Source organism: Poecilia mexicana, unplaced genomic scaffold, assembly GCF_051168715.1.
Source record: "Poecilia mexicana isolate PSO_F unplaced genomic scaffold, ASM5116871v1 scaffold_14, whole genome shotgun sequence".
NCBI classification, from domain to species: Eukaryota; Metazoa; Chordata; class Actinopteri; order Cyprinodontiformes; family Poeciliidae; genus Poecilia; species Poecilia mexicana.
Genome location: NW_028263383.1, coordinates 10,188,412 through 10,210,601, shown reverse-complemented (window position 1 = coordinate 10,210,601; position 22,190 = coordinate 10,188,412). Strand labels below are relative to the sequence as shown.

Below are 22,190 nucleotides of genomic sequence, written 5' to 3'. Positions count from 1 at the left end.
GCTTATGTTTATGCTTAACACTTGTTCCCATGCAAATAAAGAAAGAAGATTAAAAGAATTAACATGAATTAAACTACAACCGCTAAATACGTTGAACTTAGCAGTTGTAATGTGCAAAACTCTCACACGATTGTATTTTGCAGTTTGTTTTTCTGCTGACATGTTGATGACTTATGTAACTTCTAGTTTGCTCAAACCCAACCAGTTTGTTCACATTGCTTTCTTTATATAGCTTTTGGTTTTCAAGCAGACAATGCCATGATAAACATTGCTTTTTAATCTGCAAACTATCTGTGGAAGGTTTTATAAGACTGTAAGGTTAAATTGTTCATTCCGATTTCCTTAGAGCTTTTTGTTTACACAGATTTTCGGGGACGTGCCCAATTCGACAGGCAATTCAACAAACATGCAGCTCGACCAGTCGAGGAGGAGAAGCACTGAGGGCAAAGCACCGTCCTGCAGTGAAAGGCCTCTCACGCTATTCCACACACCAACACATTCTCAGACAGGTGATCCCCCATGCCCAAAAATAACACATTTTTATACTGTTCACCTTTTACATACTTTATATATTTTCTCCTTAAGCACTCTTATTGCATAAAAGTGTCAGCTTGCAATGGTATTTGAATTATGTGACCATGTTAGATTCACACAAGACAAGGATTTAGTTGGTCTATGTAAACTAGAAGTCACACTGCTCAGTCAGGATTTTTACCATTATAGCAGCAGAAAGTATGTAAATCAAGCTTTATTTTTGTAGGTGAAAAGAGGAACAGTGTTGGCAACACCCCAGCTGCTGACACGCAGCACCCGGTGTCTTCCTCTACAAACTGTAACAGCAGCAGCAGCAGCAGCAGCAGCACCGGCAGCCACAATAAAACCCCCAGACACAGCCTGACCAGCAACGATGGAGAGCAGGACGGCCGAAAAATCCGACCCAGCTCACTGTGAGTCATAATGTCTCGGATATACAGTTTCACTATGCAGCTCCTTACACTGTTCCTTATACAAGTATTTACACACCTAAACTTTTTTTTACATTTTGTCATGTTGGGTGCACAATATTCTAGCTTTAATATGACCAATCTATGCCTTTAATCATGGAAACTCGTAATTTATCCAAGTTTTTTCTCATAAATATGACGTTAATCTTAAAATTTCACATTTTTTGGCAGAAATGTACTCCCCATGCCTATTTTTTTCTCTTATCTACGGTGGCCCTAATATTTAGTTTGCTCTTCTTCTGTAGAAGAAAAATATTTTATTCTGCCTAATGTTCCATGTAATTTATTTTTTAAATTTTTGCTTAATTTCATTTCACACTACCCTCACCCGACTTTTCCTCCCCCAAAAAGCAGCATGTGGCCAAAATTCTCCAAGTCTGTGTGAACAAGCAGCAGAGGGTTTTATGTTGGAGCTAAGCATAGCTATAGTTATTTTCAGCTTCACCACTATCAACCACAATGTTCACCCTATCCTTTGTGGACAGAAACTGTGTCTTTCTAAAGCTGTCGGTCTCTTTACTGAGGTGTGAATGTTAAAAAAGCTGCCAAAGCAAAGATAGAGCTGATAAAATGCTTGTGCTCCTGGCAGGGTTTCCTTTTGTAGAATCAGTCCCACATGGGAGAGATTTGGTGTGTGAGCTAACTTACAAATTCAAATTTGTCTTTAAAAAGAAATATTAAATGGTCATTTAACTTTGGATTCATTGAGACCCTGAAACCAGTCACTCAGAAGATCTTTGGTATTTCCCTTCAGTTGCTGATAGATTCACTTTGCTTTGTGGCACAATATCTATTTTGCAAAGGGAAAAGTTATTTCAGACAAATTACTTTCGGAAAGTCTATTGGCATCATGCATGATATAACTGTTTCCTCACATAATCTGAGCTCTGATTACATTTTACTTGATAAAAGTAATCGAAGAAGAAACATGAACAGCCATATTAGTTTTTCTGCAATATTCAGCTGAGTGGCTGAGACTGTGAACAACCAAACAAACTGCTGACTTGTGGATTTGAAATTCCTTGTTAATTGCTCAATGAAGCTGCAATTAGCTTTCCAGCCAGTTTTCCAGCTGGCTGGAAAACTGCCAGAGTCCTGGAAATCTCTGTCTGCCACAGTCTGAGCAATCTGAGGATTTCTGATTCTGGATCCAATTGTTTTCAAGAAGGACAATTTCACACAGCGTATGTAAAAAGACAACAAATGGGATTTGCATGTCAGTGATGTAATGGGCTACACCAGGGCTGGATCTGAAGATGCTCCACTCCCACAGCTTTGTCTGAAAAGTCCCAGCAGGTTTTTTACAGGAAGCTGAAAGAAATGTGGTCACAGCAGAAAGTAGTTCAAACTAAAGGATCAGGCTACCAAGCATCACAACCTACATGTAGCAACGGGGGAGCAAATATGAATGGAATGTCAAGGATAGCAGCAGCAAAACGTTTACAGAAAATAGCATTAATATGGAGGAATAAAAATGTCTCTTTGCTCTCCCACAAAGCATTTGGTGGCAGGTTGTGCTGTTTCAAGGCAATATCTGCACTTGTTTTATATGTTAAATGTTTTGGCCAACTTAGCACCTTTTGCAAACAAAACTTGGACTATGAGTTTTGACCTGTGTGTTTACTGTTTTGAAAACGTGGAGTCATCGAGAAAAAACTGAAAAAGTACAATTTAAAAACTTCCTACAAATATTAATAGGTTTTAATAAGGCTTTTTAAAGGCTTGTAGGCCTCTAAAGCATCCCAGGAAGAGGAACTTACTTTTTGTAGCTGATGAATAAAAAAAAAAGTATTAAAAAACTTTTTTTAATTCAGTAGTAATTCTCTTTCCTACCATTGGTTTTGTACAAGACTCATACTTTGTTGTAGTTTATTTGTTGTCACTTTGTCATTCGTGTTTTGTGTCTGTGTACGGGTGGCTGCCTGGGCACATTTGACTGACTCCGCTAATGAGACATTAAGAAGAGAAAGAGTGTTTACAGATGGATTTATTGGCACTAGCTGGTAGTTGGCTCATGTGTTACTTTAGACTTTTAGGGCTGATGTAAGAGGAGCTTGGTCTGCCATAGCTCTCATAATGTCTTTGCTGCAGCTGCCTCTGGTTTGTAATCTAACCATCTTTTTTATTTGCCTCTGTGTGGGGCCTTCCTCTGAAAGTTACACAGATGATTGCTTCACATAGTCTTTTATCATCTGCTGTTCTTTTATTATTATTGGTTTTGATATTTTAAACTAAAAGCACCTCTTGTGTGTTTCCTTTTTTCTGTATTACTGTGTCAGTTTTCATTCAGTTGTGGTAAAAGCATTGTGTTTTTTTGCTCGTAGGTAATAATAGCCTTTCCCCTAGTTCTGATTAACAAACAATACGTTGCACCTTCCTTGTCCATTCATGGCACGCTTCCCTAAAGCGTTTTCTACAAACAATGAAATCTCAAAGATGAAAAGGCTTTAGGAAAATTTCTGTCATGTAAAGGATAATGCACAAAAGGCTTCCTGCAGTTGTCAGTGTTGCATTTGCAAATTGTTTCCTCGTGACTCTCCAAATTTTTACTGATGGCTGTTTTAACAGTAAACGTAAAAGGTAACCACAGTAACAGTCTCGAAGCATGATGCATAATCTGTTCTTGCTTTAGTGTGAGTTCATCAACAACATGCGGCACCAGAGTAGATGGACAGCATGGCAAATTTATTGGTGACGACTGACAGTTTGCTCAGATGGAAGAGTGAATTATAGTTTTCAGTGACATAGTGATCGACCTCTTGAAAATGAGATTACCATATAGTCTTCCCTGATATTGAACACAACTGCTGTAACAGGAAGTGTAGCCGAAACATAACAAATCATGAATGCTGTCAGTTTGTCCTGTTTACTTGGTCGACTACATGTACGCTACTTAATTTGATTAAATCTGACACATAAGCAACATTTGCAACCAATAACGATCAGCTGCTTTTTGTGGACCACTAAAGATTAGTTTTTGTTTAAAATAAAATGGACTGATGGGACGCTGATAAAAACTACTTTTGTGTAAAAGTTTTTCAAAAAGGAGTTGGTCGATCACCGAAGCTATTCAAGCATAAAATACCATCTCAATGAAAACATGTTGCAACAGCCCAGATATCCCCAACGCTAACGTCAGCACCCACAGTCCACATTTCTAAACAAGAGTTTTTTTGTTTTTTTCAAAGAAGTTACACAAATGATCAGAAGTTCCTGAAGCTCTTGAACGCTGAATAGGTAATTTTGTCACTTATGACATATCCTTATTTTTAATACTTCTCCTGGTACAATTTGTATTACAACAAAACACAAAGCAAAACTATCTCTCATTAATAACCAGGCCAGCAAAACTTTTGGTTCATTTAAAAGCTTAATGAGCTGCAAAAATGCCTCTGTGGTCAGAAAAGTTACTCAGATCTCAGAGGACTACTCACATTTATTTGCTTTGGCTCTCTTCATTTTTTTCCCCTGTGAATGTGGGTTATCTGTCTGTCTGTCTGTCTGTCTGTCTGTCATGTTGATCCATTGTGTACTTAGCATAATGCACACTACATGCTAACTTCTGCACCAAATATTGAGAAAAGTAACTGGATAGCTAGATGTTCCACCTTGGGAAGAGAGGCAGTTCAAATAAATTTCTAAATGCCCCACACTAACATGATAACTGGAATTGGACTTCTTAATGACCTGGCCAGTTTAGGATGAAAATCCTGCACTATAAAAGTGGGAAGAGACAGAAACTTTTCCTTTTACAGAGTGAAACTGCTGCAGCACTCTAAAAATAAGATGCATTTGACTCTCAAAGTGAATAATATACAAATAGCTCGTCCTTGAAGCCAAACGTTTTATGTTTTGATCTGTTGCAGGACTCTCTCATCAGATATGGTCATGAGCAAACAGGATCACTTTAAAAGCTCCTGTTCTGTTAAAGCTTTGAGATAAAATGTGACCACTGCAATTTAGTTTGCTTAACACTTTTATTCAGTGTGTAGTTAAATTTCTTTTTTATTTTCTGTCTTCAGACTGAACCCAAAGAGTCGAGGCAGTATACCAACAAGGTAGGGAGAGTCTTCCACATGTCCTCCATCACATGTAAACTTCACAGTTTACAAGCTGTAGGTAGTTGAATGTGTTTGTAGATCAAACGTGTAAATTTTGCTTTTCAGTGCAATATCTCCGAGCCCCACCTCGCCCCGTTCTCCCTCCTGGCCGATGTTCTCAGCGCCTTCAAGTCCACAGCCGATCTCGTCCGCTTCCAGTGACTCTTCCCCAGTCAGGTTGGTTCATGTTGGTTCTTTGTTTTGTTTTATTTCAGTGGTTCTTAACCTTTTTTGAGGTACCGAACCCCCCAGTTTCATATGCGCATTCACCAAACCCCCCGCCCCCGACACAGAAAATAATTTGCGGTATTCTGATTTATTAATGTAATTATATTAGTTGTATTACATCCCCCACGCCACTAGAGGCAGTACCAACCCCGAAAAGATGTGACTAAGGAGCAGATTTAGACTATAGAATTTGGTAAAAACTGAGCTTTACTGAAGTAATTTAAAGACACAAGTTCAAATCCATGCTGAGACTGGAACTCCTTCCTGCAGCTCTGATTGGCTAAGCAATGTAACGTGATCCTCTGGAGCAAGTGATGGCAAAACGGGGCGTCATCACGACTTTACACAAGTGTGTCTTTACCTCCGCGGCAGAAGCTCCGCCGAACCCCTGAGACCGACTCGTCGAACCCCTGGGGTTCGATCGAACCCACTGTTTTATTTAAAGCTTGCAAGGTTGCTGATCCCAGAGAAATACCAGTAAAAGTTTGTCTCTAGATTTTTTTTGGCTTAGGTCATAATTCAAAAGAAATACCAATCACTTAGTGGAACATTTTACTGAAACATTTTCATAAATCAAATACAAACATCAACTGATGCTTGTATTAGTGCATACAAATCTAGTCCAGATTTAACTAGTCTAAAAGTAAAAGGTGTTAAAATGCTATTGATTTATTATAGTCCTCATGCCAAAAAATGGTGATATAACCTTTCACTATAACAACTAGAAGAGTTTAATGATTTGTGAGACATAAAAAAATAAAACGCAACTAAGCAAATGTTTTATGCTCAGATTTATAGGATGCTATAAAAATATAGGTAAAGTTAACAACAGCTGGTAAATATAATAGTTTTGTAAGCAGTGAGCATAACGGAATTTGGTCTCTAGCTTAAGCCTCATTTCTCCAGCTGTTGAGCAAAGTTTATCCGAGTCCTATTAAAGTAAATGTCTTAAATGTTTATTGGGGACATTGTTCTGTGCCCTTAAGCATGATGCGACCGCTGATCTTCCCTATGAAAGGAGATCATTCAAAAGCTAAATCAGAAGATCAGAGGTTACATCCTGGATCAAGAAAATGCTCTGAACTATTTATATACAGGTCAGACGGCACCCTTTCTTATGTAAGTCCCTCTATTTAAATTGGAATAGAAAACAGCAACACCGATTGGTTGCAGTCTCTCACCTAAACCTTGGCAGATGTACAGCATCTGAACGCTCCACATTTAAAGACTTAAGTATCTGGTGATGCCAGAGGAGCTGCTAATACCTGGTTCTCTCTGTGACTGGTTAAAACCCAAAGTAGCCTTTCACTCAGAACGCTGTCTAGAGGAGTACCAGGTAAAGATGTATAAACCCCCTAAAAGTAGATTTCTTCTTTTCATTTATGTCTAGTGAAGAACTTCTATGTTGATTTGGGTTTATGAATCATCAATTTCTTAAAAAAATCAGCAGATTTCTTTCAGGATCTTCACCCTGATCATCCATATTGAAGTGGTTTTCCTACATTCATCCTTTGGTTCAAACCAGTAACTCCTGAATAGTTTTTATTATTGTTTTTCCTGGTAAGCTCAATACCAATGTCATTTGACTCCATAGGTTTACCATTGTGATGGTAGAAGAGAAAGGCTTTTTTCCTGGCATTTATTTTATCTACTTCAAAATTTAGTTTTGACTTTACCAATGGCCAAATTTAGGCATCTCTCTTTTTTTATTGTTATTTTCATTTTCTAATATATGATTGTGCCAAGACACATCAGAATTTCCTGAAGAGCGGCAAAAACTAAAGGCCTCTGTGTCCTGCTGTATTTATTCTCCAGGAAAAGGAAAAATCATAAATTAATCAGAAACTTCAAGAAATTCTATAAAAAAGTAAAAAATAAAATAAAACTAAGTAGATAAAAAAAATCTTCAGAAAGTTTTATTTGATAGAAAATGTTTGAAGATAGCAAAACAAGTGTCACCGCTGCATTTATAGGCAGCTTTTATTTCTTTGAGTTTAATACCAAGCTAAAATAATATTTTAGATAGTAGCCTTTTTGAATTTCTCAGTCTAACACGCTGCTACTGCAGTCAGATCAGTTTATTTTAAATATTGTTCTTAAAACATATACATAAATTAATTACCTGTCTTAAAACGAATTGTGCTAAATCTTGATGTTTTGCTCCAACTTTCTGTGTGCTTGTAGTATCACAGGCAGGAAGGCTCGAGCGCTGTACGCTTGCAAGGCAGAGCACAACTCAGAGCTGTCCTTCATCGCCGGGACCGTCTTTGAGAATGGTGAGTCAGACGCTGGAGCTGGCAGCAGGGAAGGAGAAAGACAGGAAGTGTGTTGGCGTTATAGAAGTTAATTTGTTGTGAAAACACACAGTAAGCCGTAGGGATTTGCATTTCCTCAGACTTTCTTGTTACGGTTTGAAAGACTGTGTTCACACTGCAAAAGACTTTCTTAATGTCTGAGTAAAGGAGCTGTTTGCTTAGTTTTTATTAAGAGGTGAAAACAACCCGTGCAGAAAAAGGAGGATCTTTCATTAGCTTACTTATCTTTTCTCCTACATGACTGGAAGAATTTAACATGTCAGCTTTTTTCAAAGCTCCCAATTAGCTTCCTTTACACGAAGGTCATATTTGCACAGATTCAAGGGTGAAAAGCTATTAAAGCTGTCCGTACACCGACTCAATCATTAACACTCCCCAGCACTTCACCTGTTTGTCTATATGTGTGTATGTGTTGAAGAAATTCTGAAATGACAAACACATAGCGCTCATGGGAGGGATTCAGTTTTCTTGTTCTTACAAGCTGACCTTTAAAATCTAAATAATGTTGGCGTCTTAAAGACTATTGATGGTTATGTAATGCAGAGCAGTGTCATGTGAGCCCTCATGGGTCAAACTTTGTCCGTGGGGACATGTAATCCTCAAAGTGGTATCTGAACACTGCAGGCTTTTCATCTGCAGCCAAGGACGAAGCATTTAATCTGTCCACAAGAAGCTCAGACTACAACCTCCATGATTTTTTTAAAGCAGTCATAATAATAACGCTGCATTACAACATATGATTGCTTCCTGACTAGCACAGATTCATTCAGCGATTTGAACTCTCAGAAAAACATGAAGACCAAACTGAGAGAACATAAACAAAAACTAGGACTTTTGGAATGATGTTCTTTGGACAGATAAGTCCAAAATTGATTTTTTGGATAGAATAGAGTACACATTTGTCAAAAAAACAAAAAATAATTACAGCATTCCAGGAAAAGAAACTCATGCTATCTGTGAAGCATGGACGTGGAAATGCCATCTATTTGCTGCTGCAGGACCTGACCAGGTCAGCATTTCAGCTCACCTCAGAGCCTGCCTGAGTAAAATGTAAGCCAGTCTGTAAAGTAAACTTGAAACATAACTGGAGCCTTTAGCATGATAGTGACCCAAAACAAACTGTCTGAATCCTCTGAACACTGACTGAGGATGGATGGATTATATTTACTTTAATGAAACCAGATGCCTGCTGCATGCTGTCAAAAATAAGTCTGATTGGGATCAGAAATTTCTGACTCTGATGTGGATCCAGCTAATTTAAGAACAGCCAATTGGCAAGTCTCAACCTGGTGCTTTATTAAACTCAATGCCAGTTAAAGGCTGGAAAGCTCTGCAGCAAAAAAGTCCCCTGATATATGTCTCCAACATATATTGTCTATATTTCTGTTGCGATTTATTGATTAACTTATTCACCAATATCCACATTGCATGTCACTTCTGTATATTTATTTCTTGGCTGACGAACATTGTGTCCCAGATTAGTTTCTGCACAACATCCTGTTATTTCTAAACATATCAGACTTGACACATAAAGCTACACTTGTCATTAAGCTCACATATTTAACGTTTGCTTTGTTAGTGCCTATTTTGATATGACTTATTGATAACGTAACTCAAATTATGCAGCTGAAAGCAGATATTTGCACAATAATACGATAACCTTGATTTACTTAATGCAAAATTAGAAAGACCTCCAACTATGAAGGTCTTTGAGTTCTCTTACAAAATATAATCCGTTTTTTTATGTTGCTTTTGGAATCCAGACTTCTTATTTTCCTGAGTGGCCTTTCATTGTTACAGGACTTTCACTGTAGCCAGCATCTTCAAAAATGTCTTTTTGATTTTGATGCTGGCCCACAAATTTAAACCAAAACAAGTTCATCTCTGAGACACATTTGTTTAAACAGATGGATGTTGCAGCATGTGGAGGTTTCCAATTGTGTTGCTGATTTCTTGGTTGACTATTTCTCCCCATGATGTCACAGGAAGCAGCGTGTTTGAGGTGTTGCTTTAACGTACATTCCTAGGTATGCCTCTATTGAACTCAGATAATAAAAGATTTAATTAATAAAAGACAGTGAATTAACCTGTCAGCAGCTTACAAAGCCATGACATCACCTGCACTTTCCAAAATTGCTTAAAGTCTAATTCATCTTATTGTGCATAAATATCTCATTTCACCTGTATAGTCCTTAATTTATGCCATCATATTTTACATCTTCCTGTTGCTTCCTTACAGTTCATGCTTCCAGGGAGCCCGGCTGGCTGGAGGGGACTCTAGACGGTCGAACTGGACTGATTCCAGAAAACTACGTGGAGCTGCTATAGCCACAGCTGGACCAAGAAACTTAACGTAGACCAAGCTGGACTTGACTGCACAAAACTCCTCTGTTGTTGTATGATCAGCTGGAGCAGATTTTATTGACTTTGTGTTGACTAGATCAGAGAACAGAAACTGGACCAAGCAGAATCATATCAAAGGGATTTGGCACAGGACTGAAGCATTGTGGACTTTGTCTGAATTGCACTGGGAAGAGAAAGAGGAAAAACTGAAGCTGTTCTGGGATTGTGTTGACCTGAGTTCACAGTGAAGAAGATGTAAGTGTTTGTGTGTCGGGGGTGTAGATAACATGAGGGTTTGGTGAAATTACTCTTCTAAGTGAGCTGATATATTTGAGGTGAGAGTTGCAATTCATTTTTTAAACGTCTGTTTTATTACTCTGATCTGGACTGCCACTTCCTCATCATTCCCTGGTGTCATTAGGTATACACGGCATTATTGACAGGGAACAAGATAAATGGTAAGTGGCCTTCAGCTTTAAACTGCTAGTTGGACTGATTCCTCTCCATTGTTCGGTCGCTAATCCCCTTGGGAAATTTGAGCCCTGGAACCAGACTGCGATGATTGGGCTCGGCTGTAAACGTGTTCGCAATCGCTCGCTGGGTAATTCCAGGGGAAGACGGTCTGCTTCGCTGACGTTTAGGAGCTAAACGCCCCGAGCCCCAGGGCAGATCCGCAAGACGGATGAGTACGCTTCAAACGGTTCGGGTCAGCGTTGGCGCCACGCTCATTTATAAGTCTTTTCCTTTGCAGAGCCATCACTTGGAAAATAGAAATGTGAAAAATCTCACACAGGATCCACAGGCAGCTCAGCAGTTTACAGTGAGGCGTAGGAGGAGCAACTGATTGCTGCTGGTTATAACAAGCCCAGCTGCAAGGCCTTGCTGCGAGTGGAGAAATGATGAGTCATGTTTGCACTATGTTGGTCCATTCTTGGAATTCTAATCAACCAGGAAGCTTTTTCTCTCTCTTTTTTTAACATTACAAAGCACCTGTGTGTTTTTCCCCTCTTATTTTTTCCATAACGCAGAATCTGAAGCTTTAATGTCAACAGCACAGAGAGAGAAGATATAATGTAATTCCCCAGCTTTGATCACATTATGAGGAATTATAAAGACAATATTAAGCTTAATGATGTGAGGACAGATTGACATTTTGATTTTATAGTTAATGAAATATAGATCATTTTCTGGGCTGCAGCGACTGCTCTTGTTTCCTGAGGTGAATGTTTTGGTAATAATTAGCTTTTTTCCCCCGTTCTATCTTTTATTATCAACAAGATTCTTTTTAAAGAGATTTTTAAAAGGAGAAAAAACAAATGGGAGAATAAAAAAGCAAGCTAATGTGAAATAAGACTACTTTGTTCATAAATAAACATATTTATAAGATTTTATTGAACATAAAATTCCAAACTTCATCCTTTTGTGGTGTTTTTAATGATCCTGTAAATAAAAACAGCATTTTGATGGGGTATAATTTTTTTCACAAGTATGAAATTTTATATTTTGTATTTCTAGCTTACTAACTTAATTCCATTATTGCATTATTTGTTGCCAGAATTTCTATCATTTATGTCTGTTCACAGCCTTAAATATTCCTACAGATTTTGGTGAAGGATTGTGAAGAATTAAAGATACATCTTGAACAACATCTGCTTTGAGTTTTATGTTTTATGGCTGGAGTTTTTTATGCATTTCTTGAGTTAGACAAAAAATATGTTTTTTAGTATTGTCCAATCGGAAATGGCCAATTTCAATCACAGGGTGATGAATCGGTTCACCTGTTTCCTGTTTTCTAACCCACACTTTTCTGACCCTTAAGAAAAAGAAGTGTGAGAACCTCTACTCATTATTTAGAAATTAGTCTTTTCTATTTAATTTGAAGTGGATTAAGCAGAAACTCTGGCATCATGGGGTAAATGTTAACACTTACTGCACAATTATTAAATCCCAAATGATTTACTTTACTCTCTTAATTACTTAAAACTTTTTGCCATTTCTCAGTCCCTTTCTGTTGTGCTGCAACTATGTATTAAAAAAAAATGGTTCTCTGTATTGTTACATGTTCGTTGACTGGTAACCACAGCAACTAGACATCTGATCGATACTTGCTGGAGACTCCTCCCTGCCGTTACTGGTTGTTTTCTCAGCCAGAGAAGGTGGCTGACAGACCAGAGTTGCTTCGCCACAGATTATTGTGTATTGCTGTAAGAAACAAAGATGGTTTCAACAGAAATGGCATTGAGCATTTACTTTTTCAAATTTAGCTCAAATTCTGCTCTGTGATTGGGCAGGAGACATCGCTGACTTCTCAGTCTATCCGTGAAGACATTCTTCTCAGTGCAGATCGTCTGATTGGGTGGAGCTCTGATTTCATCTGAGTGGTTCACCACTTAATTCAGTTGTCTTTCAATAGAATTAAATTAAATAAAATCAGATTAGACAGACTTTAGGCAGTTTGTTTTGTATTTGATGAAGCCTGCTAAGCATTTTTTAAGTTGTTTATAGGCTCAATAATGCTAGTTTAAAGTGTTACCCTTGATCAAAGCAATAGCCTAGCTTTCTTTCCTCTATTTTCACCTCCTTGTTTGTGAAAAAAATTAAAGGAATTGATCCAAAATTAACTCCATGCAACTTTGCATGTATATCATCAGATATACATGTTTGATTATCTGGAAAAATAATCTTAACCTGACCGTATTGGATTCTATTCAGGACTGAATTAAAGTGCGCTATGTAAAAAAAAAAAAAGTCTACTGTAAAAACTGTAGTTTTTATTGGTCACAAAATTGTAGGCTTTTCCAACAATAAAATGTTCTAACCTCATTTTTTTTAAACTCAACCTCATGATGTTAACCTCGTCACTTCATATTTTTGTCTCGTACTGAAAATAATAAAATTGCACTTGAGTAAATATGGCCATTTCCATCAACCCAGAGGAGACACCTGACTGAAATGAACAAAGGTTTAGGCAGCAGTGTTGCAAAACAGGGACTTTATTGTGTAAGATGCTTGAACTAGAGAAAAATCAGTTCTTCCACATTTCCGCCTTGAACCAGAGATGACAGACATCATCTGACACAATGCCAAATCCAATGTTGAAAAAACTAAACAAAAAAAGAAAAAAAAACACAAAAACCTAATTCAACATGTAATCAAATAGGGGGAAATATTGACACTGAATACAGAAGTGTAAATATAAACCATTTTTAAACTTTTTTATATCTATATTTGTCTTTACATTAGATTACATCTACATAACTGACATATGAACAAAAACAGACTTCAGTGAAAGCCATAGCTCTGTATACCAGTGAAACATGATCTGCCCTTAATGTTTAAAGATAATTGCATGTATTTTATACAAAGTAGACTGTGACAACCCATGAGAGGGTAGTGCAATTTTGTCAGGCTCTGGAAAATTTATTTTCACATGGAGAGATTGTTTTTTTCTTGTTTTTGTTGTTTGTTTTTTTTTTCCTTTTTATCTTTTAAGTGACCAGTAGATCCTTACAGCAATATACAGGAGATCCAAAGCCAAGACCTTTTACAAAAAAAGACACATTTGAAATAAAACCCAAAGTGCTAAGAAGTAAGCTCATAGGTGCTACACAAATTGTAACTGCTCGATTACTTCAGTTTGTTTTCAGTTACTCCTCTGCTTTGGTCACTGTTGTTTAGCGCAAAACAAAAATTTAAAAAATAAACGTCCTCTAGTCGGTTGCCCCAACAGCCCTCCAGCTCTCCTCTTCCTTATTTAGTTTTATTAAAAAAAAACAACACAGTGAGCATTCTTGTAGACTTGTGCACACACTTGTAGAATTGACATTTACTTCACAAGACAAACATTTCCTAATGTATTCATCACATCTACCTTTATCAAACACAAACCGACAAACAGGGGGAAAATAATTACTTTTTTGACTTATTTAATGTACAAAAATGATTAATTAAAATTAGTCATATCAAAGAGGATCAGGATAATGTATTTAAAAATCACACAAAATATTTTTTTTTTACAATAGATCAATCTCCAAAAGCACTGATATTTGTCTATTTCCTGATTTGAAATCGTATTTCTATGGCTCTCTGTCTCCCTTTTGCAAGGCTTTTAGTCAAACTGAAAGGTATAAGAAAGTCGTGAGTGCTGACAGACATGTAAAAATATTATTTTTTTGTAATAACAGACACTTGTTTGCATTACACTGGATATGTCACTTTTATTTATATACATCTCACCCTAAAAACAGGCCGGGGGGTAAGAGGGGGGGTTACTTTAAAGCTGGCCTCCAGACGCGCCACCACCTGAACATGAATGTAATACTGTACATTCGTAATAACTGTAAAGCCACCTGAAACAAGAGGATTCAGTTAAAGTCCTCAGATTGACCAACACGCCGGGATAAAAGCAGACTCTGGGTGAGCTACAGCCGAAAAGCCTGTGAACTAAACAGTCACCCAGTAGGATTGGCTTCAAAGAAAACAACAAAACATATGGCTCTTAATAGAAGAGTACTGCTAGTTTTTTGTGCATTTAAGAAAAGAGTTGAAAATCCATATGGTGTTCCTACACAGGCTCATGTATAAATTCCACTTTCCCAGACTCAGTTTTGCAGCATTCCCAGTTCTTTCACTTTAAATTATTAATTATTAATGTTCTTTATGAATTTAGGACTGATATTTCAACTATACAAAAGCCAACGACAGGAGGAGGAACACAAGGAAGGGAGATAGGACACAAGGAAAAAGAACAGAAGGAACAGCAACGTTAAGAAACGGGACAGAAATAAAACTGAAAACTTTTCTTTATGCATACTTCTTTCATGCTTGTCAAAACTCTGTAGGAACCCTGAAAGCCAACATCTCAGTTAGAAAAACCAAGTACAGTAGAGCAGGAAAGTGAACAGCGATGTGTTTAGACTCAGCAGAAGCCGCTGCAAACCTGAACAGTAGATTTGGCCACTAAGCTGGTACGAATGCTTTATACACATAAATGACCATAGCAACATCTGAAAAAAATAATCATCTTTTAAACAATTGATCCTAGTTAGCTGGTGTTATCTGTGACACGGTAGATTGAGCACCCTGAAGCAACGTTACAAACCACCACTGTACACATGACCCTTCACATCTGCAGGATATTAAAAGTAAACTGATAAAAACCTTTCATGATATTTGGCACTAATAGGACAAAAATGTCTGATGTAATGAGACGTCGCCTGAGCAAGAATAAACTAATTATGTGGACTAGACTGCAGCTTCTTATGTTTCAAATGGAAGGATTCTACAATGAATTTAAAGGCAGGTTTTATGTTTAAAGTGTGTACTTAGGCGCATTATTCACTGTTTTTCACCTTTTTTCAATAACATTTTATAAAATCAGAATTTGGCGGGAAAAGTAGCCCAAATACATTTTCTGTTGCACTTCTATCATAGATCCACCAATCAAAGATTTATGGGAAAAAAAATAAACAGTTCAGATTGTATTACTATATAAAAACTGCATGTACTTCATGCATTTCCTTGTGCTTAATAAAAATCAGATAACTGTTCCATTATACTTTGATGTAAAAACAGGGTGAACATTGTAGATCCTTACAGGTTTTATAGGATTCGAGTCTACCTGCTGCATCAAAGAACCTGCAGCATAACACCTGACGTGTTATCGTCCTTAGCACCCAAATATTATTTACTCCAAAATGGAATGGGGCCGTGAGACCTCAAAAAAAAACTGGAAGCTGCTACAGCCTGGAAAAAGCTTGATTGGTGAATTCAAGATGCAATCACAACCTTTAAATTACATATTTAACAAATGTGGAACTATTTGAAAAGCAACAAGCTCAGATTGAGAGCAGCTGACAGTGAAAAGGACAGGACTGACATTTTGAGCGAGGTTGACTTAAAGTATCATGGATAATATCGAGCACACACACATGGTGGACATTTTCATGGATTAGCTCACTTGATTTGATACATATTTTTAAAATTTACCCAAAAAATAAAAAATGCAGCTGCTTGCAAACATTCACCATTTGACAGGAATTTGCATTCACTCTCAACTCAGATAAAAATTGTAAGATAGTGGCTGCTTCTGCAATACATGTAAAGAGAAGTAGGGTTGAGATAATACCTAATCTTCCAACTCAAATACAAAACAAATTGTATATTTAACCATAACATAGTTCTTTAAACCTTTTAAGACCTGGATATGAGAATAATAATATTTCGAGTTGCTGGGCTGACTTTGTTTCCTGCACAGAGCAGAGACAGAGAGGACGTCCCACTTTCAAAATACCAGAAATGTCCGATTCACAGAGAAATCAGAAGGAGACAGGTTGAGCAAACTAAAGCCAGGCAAAACATGAAGGTAGAAAAAAAAAGACGTGTCTGTAAGCGATGGCTATAATGAGCATACAAACTAAAAGGCACTAGTTTTCCCTCAGATACATCCTGTGTAAACATGTGTCAGGTTGAACTGACCGTGACGCCTGGTGTGAGCTCTGAATGCGTGATCAGCGACGTGCATAAAAAACACATGAAGAACGATCCTCAAGCTGCTCTGGTTTTCTATTCTTCCATTGGTCATATCCTTTTTCTTTTTATCCTTGAGTCCAGAAGAAAAGTTAGATTCTTTCGCAATGTGTCCCCTTCGTCTCCAGACCGTGACCAACACTCACAGCGCAGAAAAGCAGAGTAGGCGAGCGGAAAGACACCAGGCAGGAGCAGATCGGGCTGGCGAGCATCGGCGTGAGGAAACGGTTTTCGTGATGCAGGCAGGAGAGAGTAAGAGGCCATTGGACATCTTTAAAAACATTAAATGTCTGAGGTCTGGAGGTGAGGATTGAGAAGAAACACAAACGTTCCAAAGAAACATTCATATTGTTCTTGGTGTGCCAAGAGACTGAGCTACAGTCAGTGGTAGCAGGTTTGAGGCTATAGGTAATTTCTGAGTTCAGACTGAACAGACCAGGGCAGCAAAACCAAAACAAAAATCTGAACCAGACTAATAGGGGAAAGCAGAACTGGTGCAAGAGAGCCAGAAGCAGTGTGGCAGTTAAGGCATCGATTCACAGTTTAAGGCCGTCACTTCTGATGAAACAGCAGAGGTTTGACGCTCCCGTCTTTGAATTTTGGTATCTGGTTGGTGATGATCTCAGTCAGCATCTCTGGGAATTCCACGCTGAGGGTCTTATTCACAAAGGTGTAGAAACAGATCTGCAGGAGACCCTCCACCATCTGGAACGGGACACACACACACACCCAGTCTTTAATGAGAATCGTTCTGTGAAGCTGTTTTCAGTTAGCTGGGTGATTTTCTAAGAAGGTGTGCTGCAATGAACAGGATGTCGGAGGAACTACAAAGAGTTCGAAGAGTTTTGAAGGAAACATGAACACTGCAAAACACAATATTACCAAGTATTTTTTCTAGTTTCAAATGCAAAAATCTTAGTGTACTAGGAGATTAATGAAGAGAACTAGTTCCAATGGCAGATTTTTTTTTACTTTTAACAGAAAAGTTTTTATTTTATATATATATATAATAAATAAATAAATAAATATATATAAAATATTTTTTTATTTTATATATAAAATAAAAATTATATATAATATATATATATATATATATATATATATATATATATATATATATATATATATATATATATATATATATATATAAAAATTATATATAATATAATATATAACCAAAATTAATTGATAAAATTAGTGAAACCACTCATTTATGAAAGTAAGTAGCAAATCTGTGAATAATATGAATCAAAACTCAGTTTAAAGTAATTTTCTCCAAATGTTTGACATTTTCTGACACTCATGTCTTAGGACTTAAAACTAATTTTAATATCAGATAAAGTGAGTAAAAGCAAAATTCAGTCAGATTTGGGTGAAGAATTAACATGGTGCCACATTGATTTCTATGTTTCATTCAAACCGGCTACCAGAGCAGACGGCCTGACTAATGAACATCTACGAGAGAAGAAAAAGTCCCGACTAGCTGAGCAGATGTGAGTGTTTGTGTAGCAAACCTCCTGCATGGAGTCCAGTAGCTTAGTTAGCTGGTAGAATCGCTGCCAGTTCTGACTCGTGTTCTCTTCTCGCTTCACAATGGCTTTTCCCAGCTCCTTGATGTAAGTCATCCTGATCTCATCAAAAACCGCCTGGCTCTTCAGGCCTTCTTTTGGAACTGCACACATGGAACAAGAAAACACACAGAGATGACTGTGGGTGTAGCTTAGATGGAAATAAATATAATCTTCAAATAAAGCCAAGAGTGACTTTATTTGAAAGCCAGTTAGACTAAAGACTAATATTTCATTAGTTTTTAGTCTTTTGTTTCCTTGTTTTGCTTTTTTTCTGCTTCCATTCGGATAAACCAGAGCTTGCGAGTAGCTGGGATAAAATGCAGAGTATTTTGTCACACCTTTTGTTCAAGGTGCAATTATATTGACATCTTAACCAACTTTGTCGACTTAAAACTGCATATAAAAATTGCCCTTTAGAATTTACCCCAACACCCCGTTTTGTTTGCTAGCGAAGGCAAACTGTTTAATAAAACAAATAAATCAATGAAGTCCCTGTCAGTCTGCCGGGTGGCAAAGAGTCCAAAAAAGCCACTGTCACCTACAGAGATTATGGACGGAGTGAAAAGCAGGATGATTTACATAATCGCACATATTAGCAGACTCCATCAGGACTTTTATCTCTGACACAGAGAGGCATTTTTCTGCCTGTACTTTGAATCATTTTGTATCTTTCAAACAATTTTTTTCCATTTATAATATTTTACAGAACTTCATGTGGAGTTGGAAAAGGCTACAATGACCTGCTTTTGCAGAATCATCTTGATATATTGGTATCTTGTGTTATATCTGCAACTTTTATATATTTTGACATATTAAAAACATAAACGTTAGTGTACTTTATTGGGATTTCATATAATAGACCCCCAAAACATTCATAATTATGAAGTGGAAAGGAAAGTATTTTCCCTTAAATAAAATCTTAAAGGTGTGGCATGCATTTGTACTCAGTTCTCTTTAATAAAATATTGAGTAAAAGCCTTCAAACATCCGGTACCTGGTGAATAGAAAGTATCTGATCATCTGTGATTAATCAGCAGCATGAAGACCAAGAAACAGATCAGAAAGGTGGTAAAGTGAGGATTAGGTTATAAAGCAACTTTGAAAGACACAAACACATTACATAGCCATTCACATCCGGTAGGGCATGGAGAGTATAAATACGAAAAGTAGCTGGAGGTCCATCGTAGCTCTGGAGGAGCTACAGAGATCCACAACTCAGGTAGGATAATCTGTTGCTACGGCAACTATTAGGCACAAACTCCTCGAATCTGCCCAGGGAAGATTGGTAAAGTGAGCACCCGTGCATGACTCAGGAAGGCTGAATACAAATGCACACCACACTTTTTAGAATTTTACATCTCAGAAAACATATTTACCATTTGCCTTCCACTTTATGAATATGGATTACTTTGGGGTGGTTTACAAATTCAAATTCTAACATATTCAAAACTCCACTTGGATTACAGAACGTGTAAGAGTTCAACAGTTCTGTTCGGCTAAAATGCTTCTCTGACTGGAGCTGATAAAACAAAAAAATGCTTTATGGGTTGCTTCAGCTTTGATAAATGTCCTCTCGACTTATTTAATCAGCTCTTACCAAAGCTGTCCTGACCTGATAGTTTCTCCTTCACTGTGGGGAACAGATGGAAATAGCTCTTAGGTACAAAAATGCAACCTGTGCTCACTATGGAAATGTAATCTCTCTGAAGAGCACACTTTTCCCTGAATGTCAAAGAAACAGCTAGAAAGAACAGTCTATTCCTCTGCAATTCACAGTTTGCAAATGAAAGGGAAAGAGAACTGTCTTGGTGTTTAATGGTGTAAGAATAACCAGAAGAGACTGTGTGTCCAATTCTTTTAACATTTTCTCTACAATAAAAAGGCTGAAAAACATTTACATTTTCCTCTAGTGTAGTTAAGGCACTTTTCTAATTTATAGCAGCTTAAAAAACAACTCAAATCCATTCAGACATGATTAAGACTACATGAATAAATCGCTGGTCAGCCACCAAAAATGAAACATTCAAATCTGGGAAATGAGACTTTCTTGTAATGAGTCTCCTCTCATTACTTTGGCAATTTCTGACAATTACATAAGTCAGAAAGCAGCATGTAATTCATCTCCTCAGGAAAGAAACAAAATTACCTTCATCTTGACTGTCTGTATCCTTCAAGTCAAAACAAGGAAATTAGGTTTCTTTCAGGAAATTGGTTTTGAAAAACTAATGACAAAAGGTTGCCCCCAAAAAAGGCTGATTTCAACATTTAGCATTTTCAAAGATCATGTAAGAAAAAACATGAAATGTTATTATAAAGATTCTTATGAAATAATTTTATGACCTTTATGCATAAAATAAAACAAAGCTGCATTTTCTGCTTATTTTGAAAAAATAAAAATACAAGAAACCTTGAACTGAACAGCCAAAGGGAAATAAGTACAAGAATCTGTCAAACTCCCTTCAGTACTTTCAACAAGGAGATAAAAAAATCATGATTAAACCAGGCAATCACCAAATGATCGATTTCTGATGCAGTTTTAATTTTTTGAATGAAAATAAGAAAACTGTCCAGATTTAAGATTTACTGACACCAATAATATTACTGACAGAATACCAAATTCAGTTTCTCAGAAATACACAAGAAAACAATTGAGATTATTGCATAATCCTCCCCCAGGCTCACCAATGGGATTCATCCTAATATTCTCAAGGTTATTCCCTGTTGCTTCTGCACTTTTTCCTTCTACTAAACTTTCCAGTAATAAGCTTAGACAAAGCAATCTGTAAAGACTCAGCTTCCCATATCTATATTTTCTTTATTAGTGCCATTTGGTAATCAAATTTGCTGAGAAACACTGTAAAACCCCTGTAGATAATGAGTTATAGCACATCACTATAGTTAGTTTGAATCTTTATTGATACAATATTCCCCTTAATTTTTATATTTAAATTGAATTTTTCATAATAGAACATCATTAAGCAGTCAAATCAAAAACATTTTGTTGAAATTTTTTTTATAGCGTCCCAATAGAAGTGTATTATTACCTGTACTCAGCAGTAACAGGACCTTCATGCAGAGGTACTCATCATAGGACACCTGCAGTCGGACAAACTCATTGCAAATCTTCAGCATCTGCTCACACTGGTCACCCATTAAAGGCAGCTTCATGCGCTCTCTGGAGCAGGATAGGGTGCAGAACAAACAAATGGAAAACAAATTTTAGTTTGACTCAACGTCAATTTTTTAATTGATCATGTAATTATTTGCTCATAATAGAAAGCGCTACAATACTGCAAAAAAAATAAATAAATAAAAATAATAATAAAAAACAAGAGAGGGTGAATTTTTAAACCATACTTTCACTCCTAAATACCACACAATAATTTATCGTCAACAATTGAAATGGCACTGGCTATGACTCATTCAACTAAAGCTTGTTCTTTTACTGCTCAGTACATTTTAAATCTTAATAGAAAGTTATGTTCTTTCTGAGCAGAATAGAAGCAGCTATGAGTGTTCAGATGCTCATCAAGTAACATTTCAAAACATCATTGTTCAGGAGAATGAAAATGACACATGGATTTTGATTTTTCTTTTATAAAATCTATTTTTTATATAAAATTACATGGATTTAACCACACTTTGCTGCAATAACAGCTGCAAGTATTATGAGAAATGTCTCTACCAGCTTTACACATCTAGATGAAACATTATCAATTTTCTTGTCTGAGTGTCTGAACATGGGATTTTTCAATCCTGCAACATATAATTATATTAATAAATCTATCTGATAATGTGTTGCTGATAAAAGACTTAAAAGTATTCAGATAACTGGTACGCACTCATTTATGACGAGATCTGGAGCAAAACAGAGCATTCTGCCATTACACTGCTCATAGGACCTCCAGCCGAGGCTGAAGGACATGAGGAAAAGCCAGGAGCACTGCAGCAACGTCATCTGATCATCAAGGTGCAGGTTACGGAAGCCTGAGAGGGACACATAAACTCTGTTAAATATAAAGGCACGAAAATGACAGGCAGATAAAGTGGAACCTAAAATATAATTGAACATTTTAATTTTCTTTTAGAATATCTGCCTAT

The 22,190-nt window shown here is 36.9% G+C and overlaps 2 protein-coding genes across 4 annotated transcripts in view; one reads left to right on the top strand and one right to left on the bottom strand.

Moving 5' to 3' along the window:
* LOC106919272 (rho GTPase-activating protein 26-like) overlaps positions 1-11,638 on the top strand; it is a 69,004-nt gene extending 57,366 nt beyond the window's left edge. For both annotated transcript variants that reach the window (XM_088012763.1, XM_014989505.2), the window contains 6 exons: positions 365-509; positions 761-947; positions 5,027-5,062; positions 5,171-5,281; positions 7,517-7,608; positions 9,887-11,638. In XM_088012763.1, the coding sequence (XP_087868889.1) occupies positions 365-509; positions 761-947; positions 5,027-5,062; positions 5,171-5,281; positions 7,517-7,608; positions 9,887-9,975 (660 nt within the window). In that variant the 3' untranslated portion in view covers positions 9,976-11,638. The remainder of the gene's footprint in view (positions 1-364; positions 510-760; positions 948-5,026; positions 5,063-5,170; positions 5,282-7,516; positions 7,609-9,886) is intronic.
* Positions 11,639-12,965: 1,327 nt separating this feature from the next.
* LOC106919273 (glucocorticoid receptor-like) overlaps positions 12,966-22,190 on the bottom strand; it is a 63,133-nt gene continuing 53,908 nt past the window's right edge. For both annotated transcript variants that reach the window (XM_014989506.2, XM_014989507.2), the window contains 4 exons: positions 21,932-22,076; positions 21,134-21,264; positions 18,033-18,190; positions 12,966-17,223 (listed from right to left, as the gene is read on the bottom strand). In XM_014989506.2, coding sequence (XP_014844992.2) covers positions 17,071-17,223; positions 18,033-18,190; positions 21,134-21,264; positions 21,932-22,076 — 587 coding nt within the window. In that variant the 3' untranslated portion in view covers positions 12,966-17,070. The remainder of the gene's footprint in view (positions 17,224-18,032; positions 18,191-21,133; positions 21,265-21,931; positions 22,077-22,190) is intronic.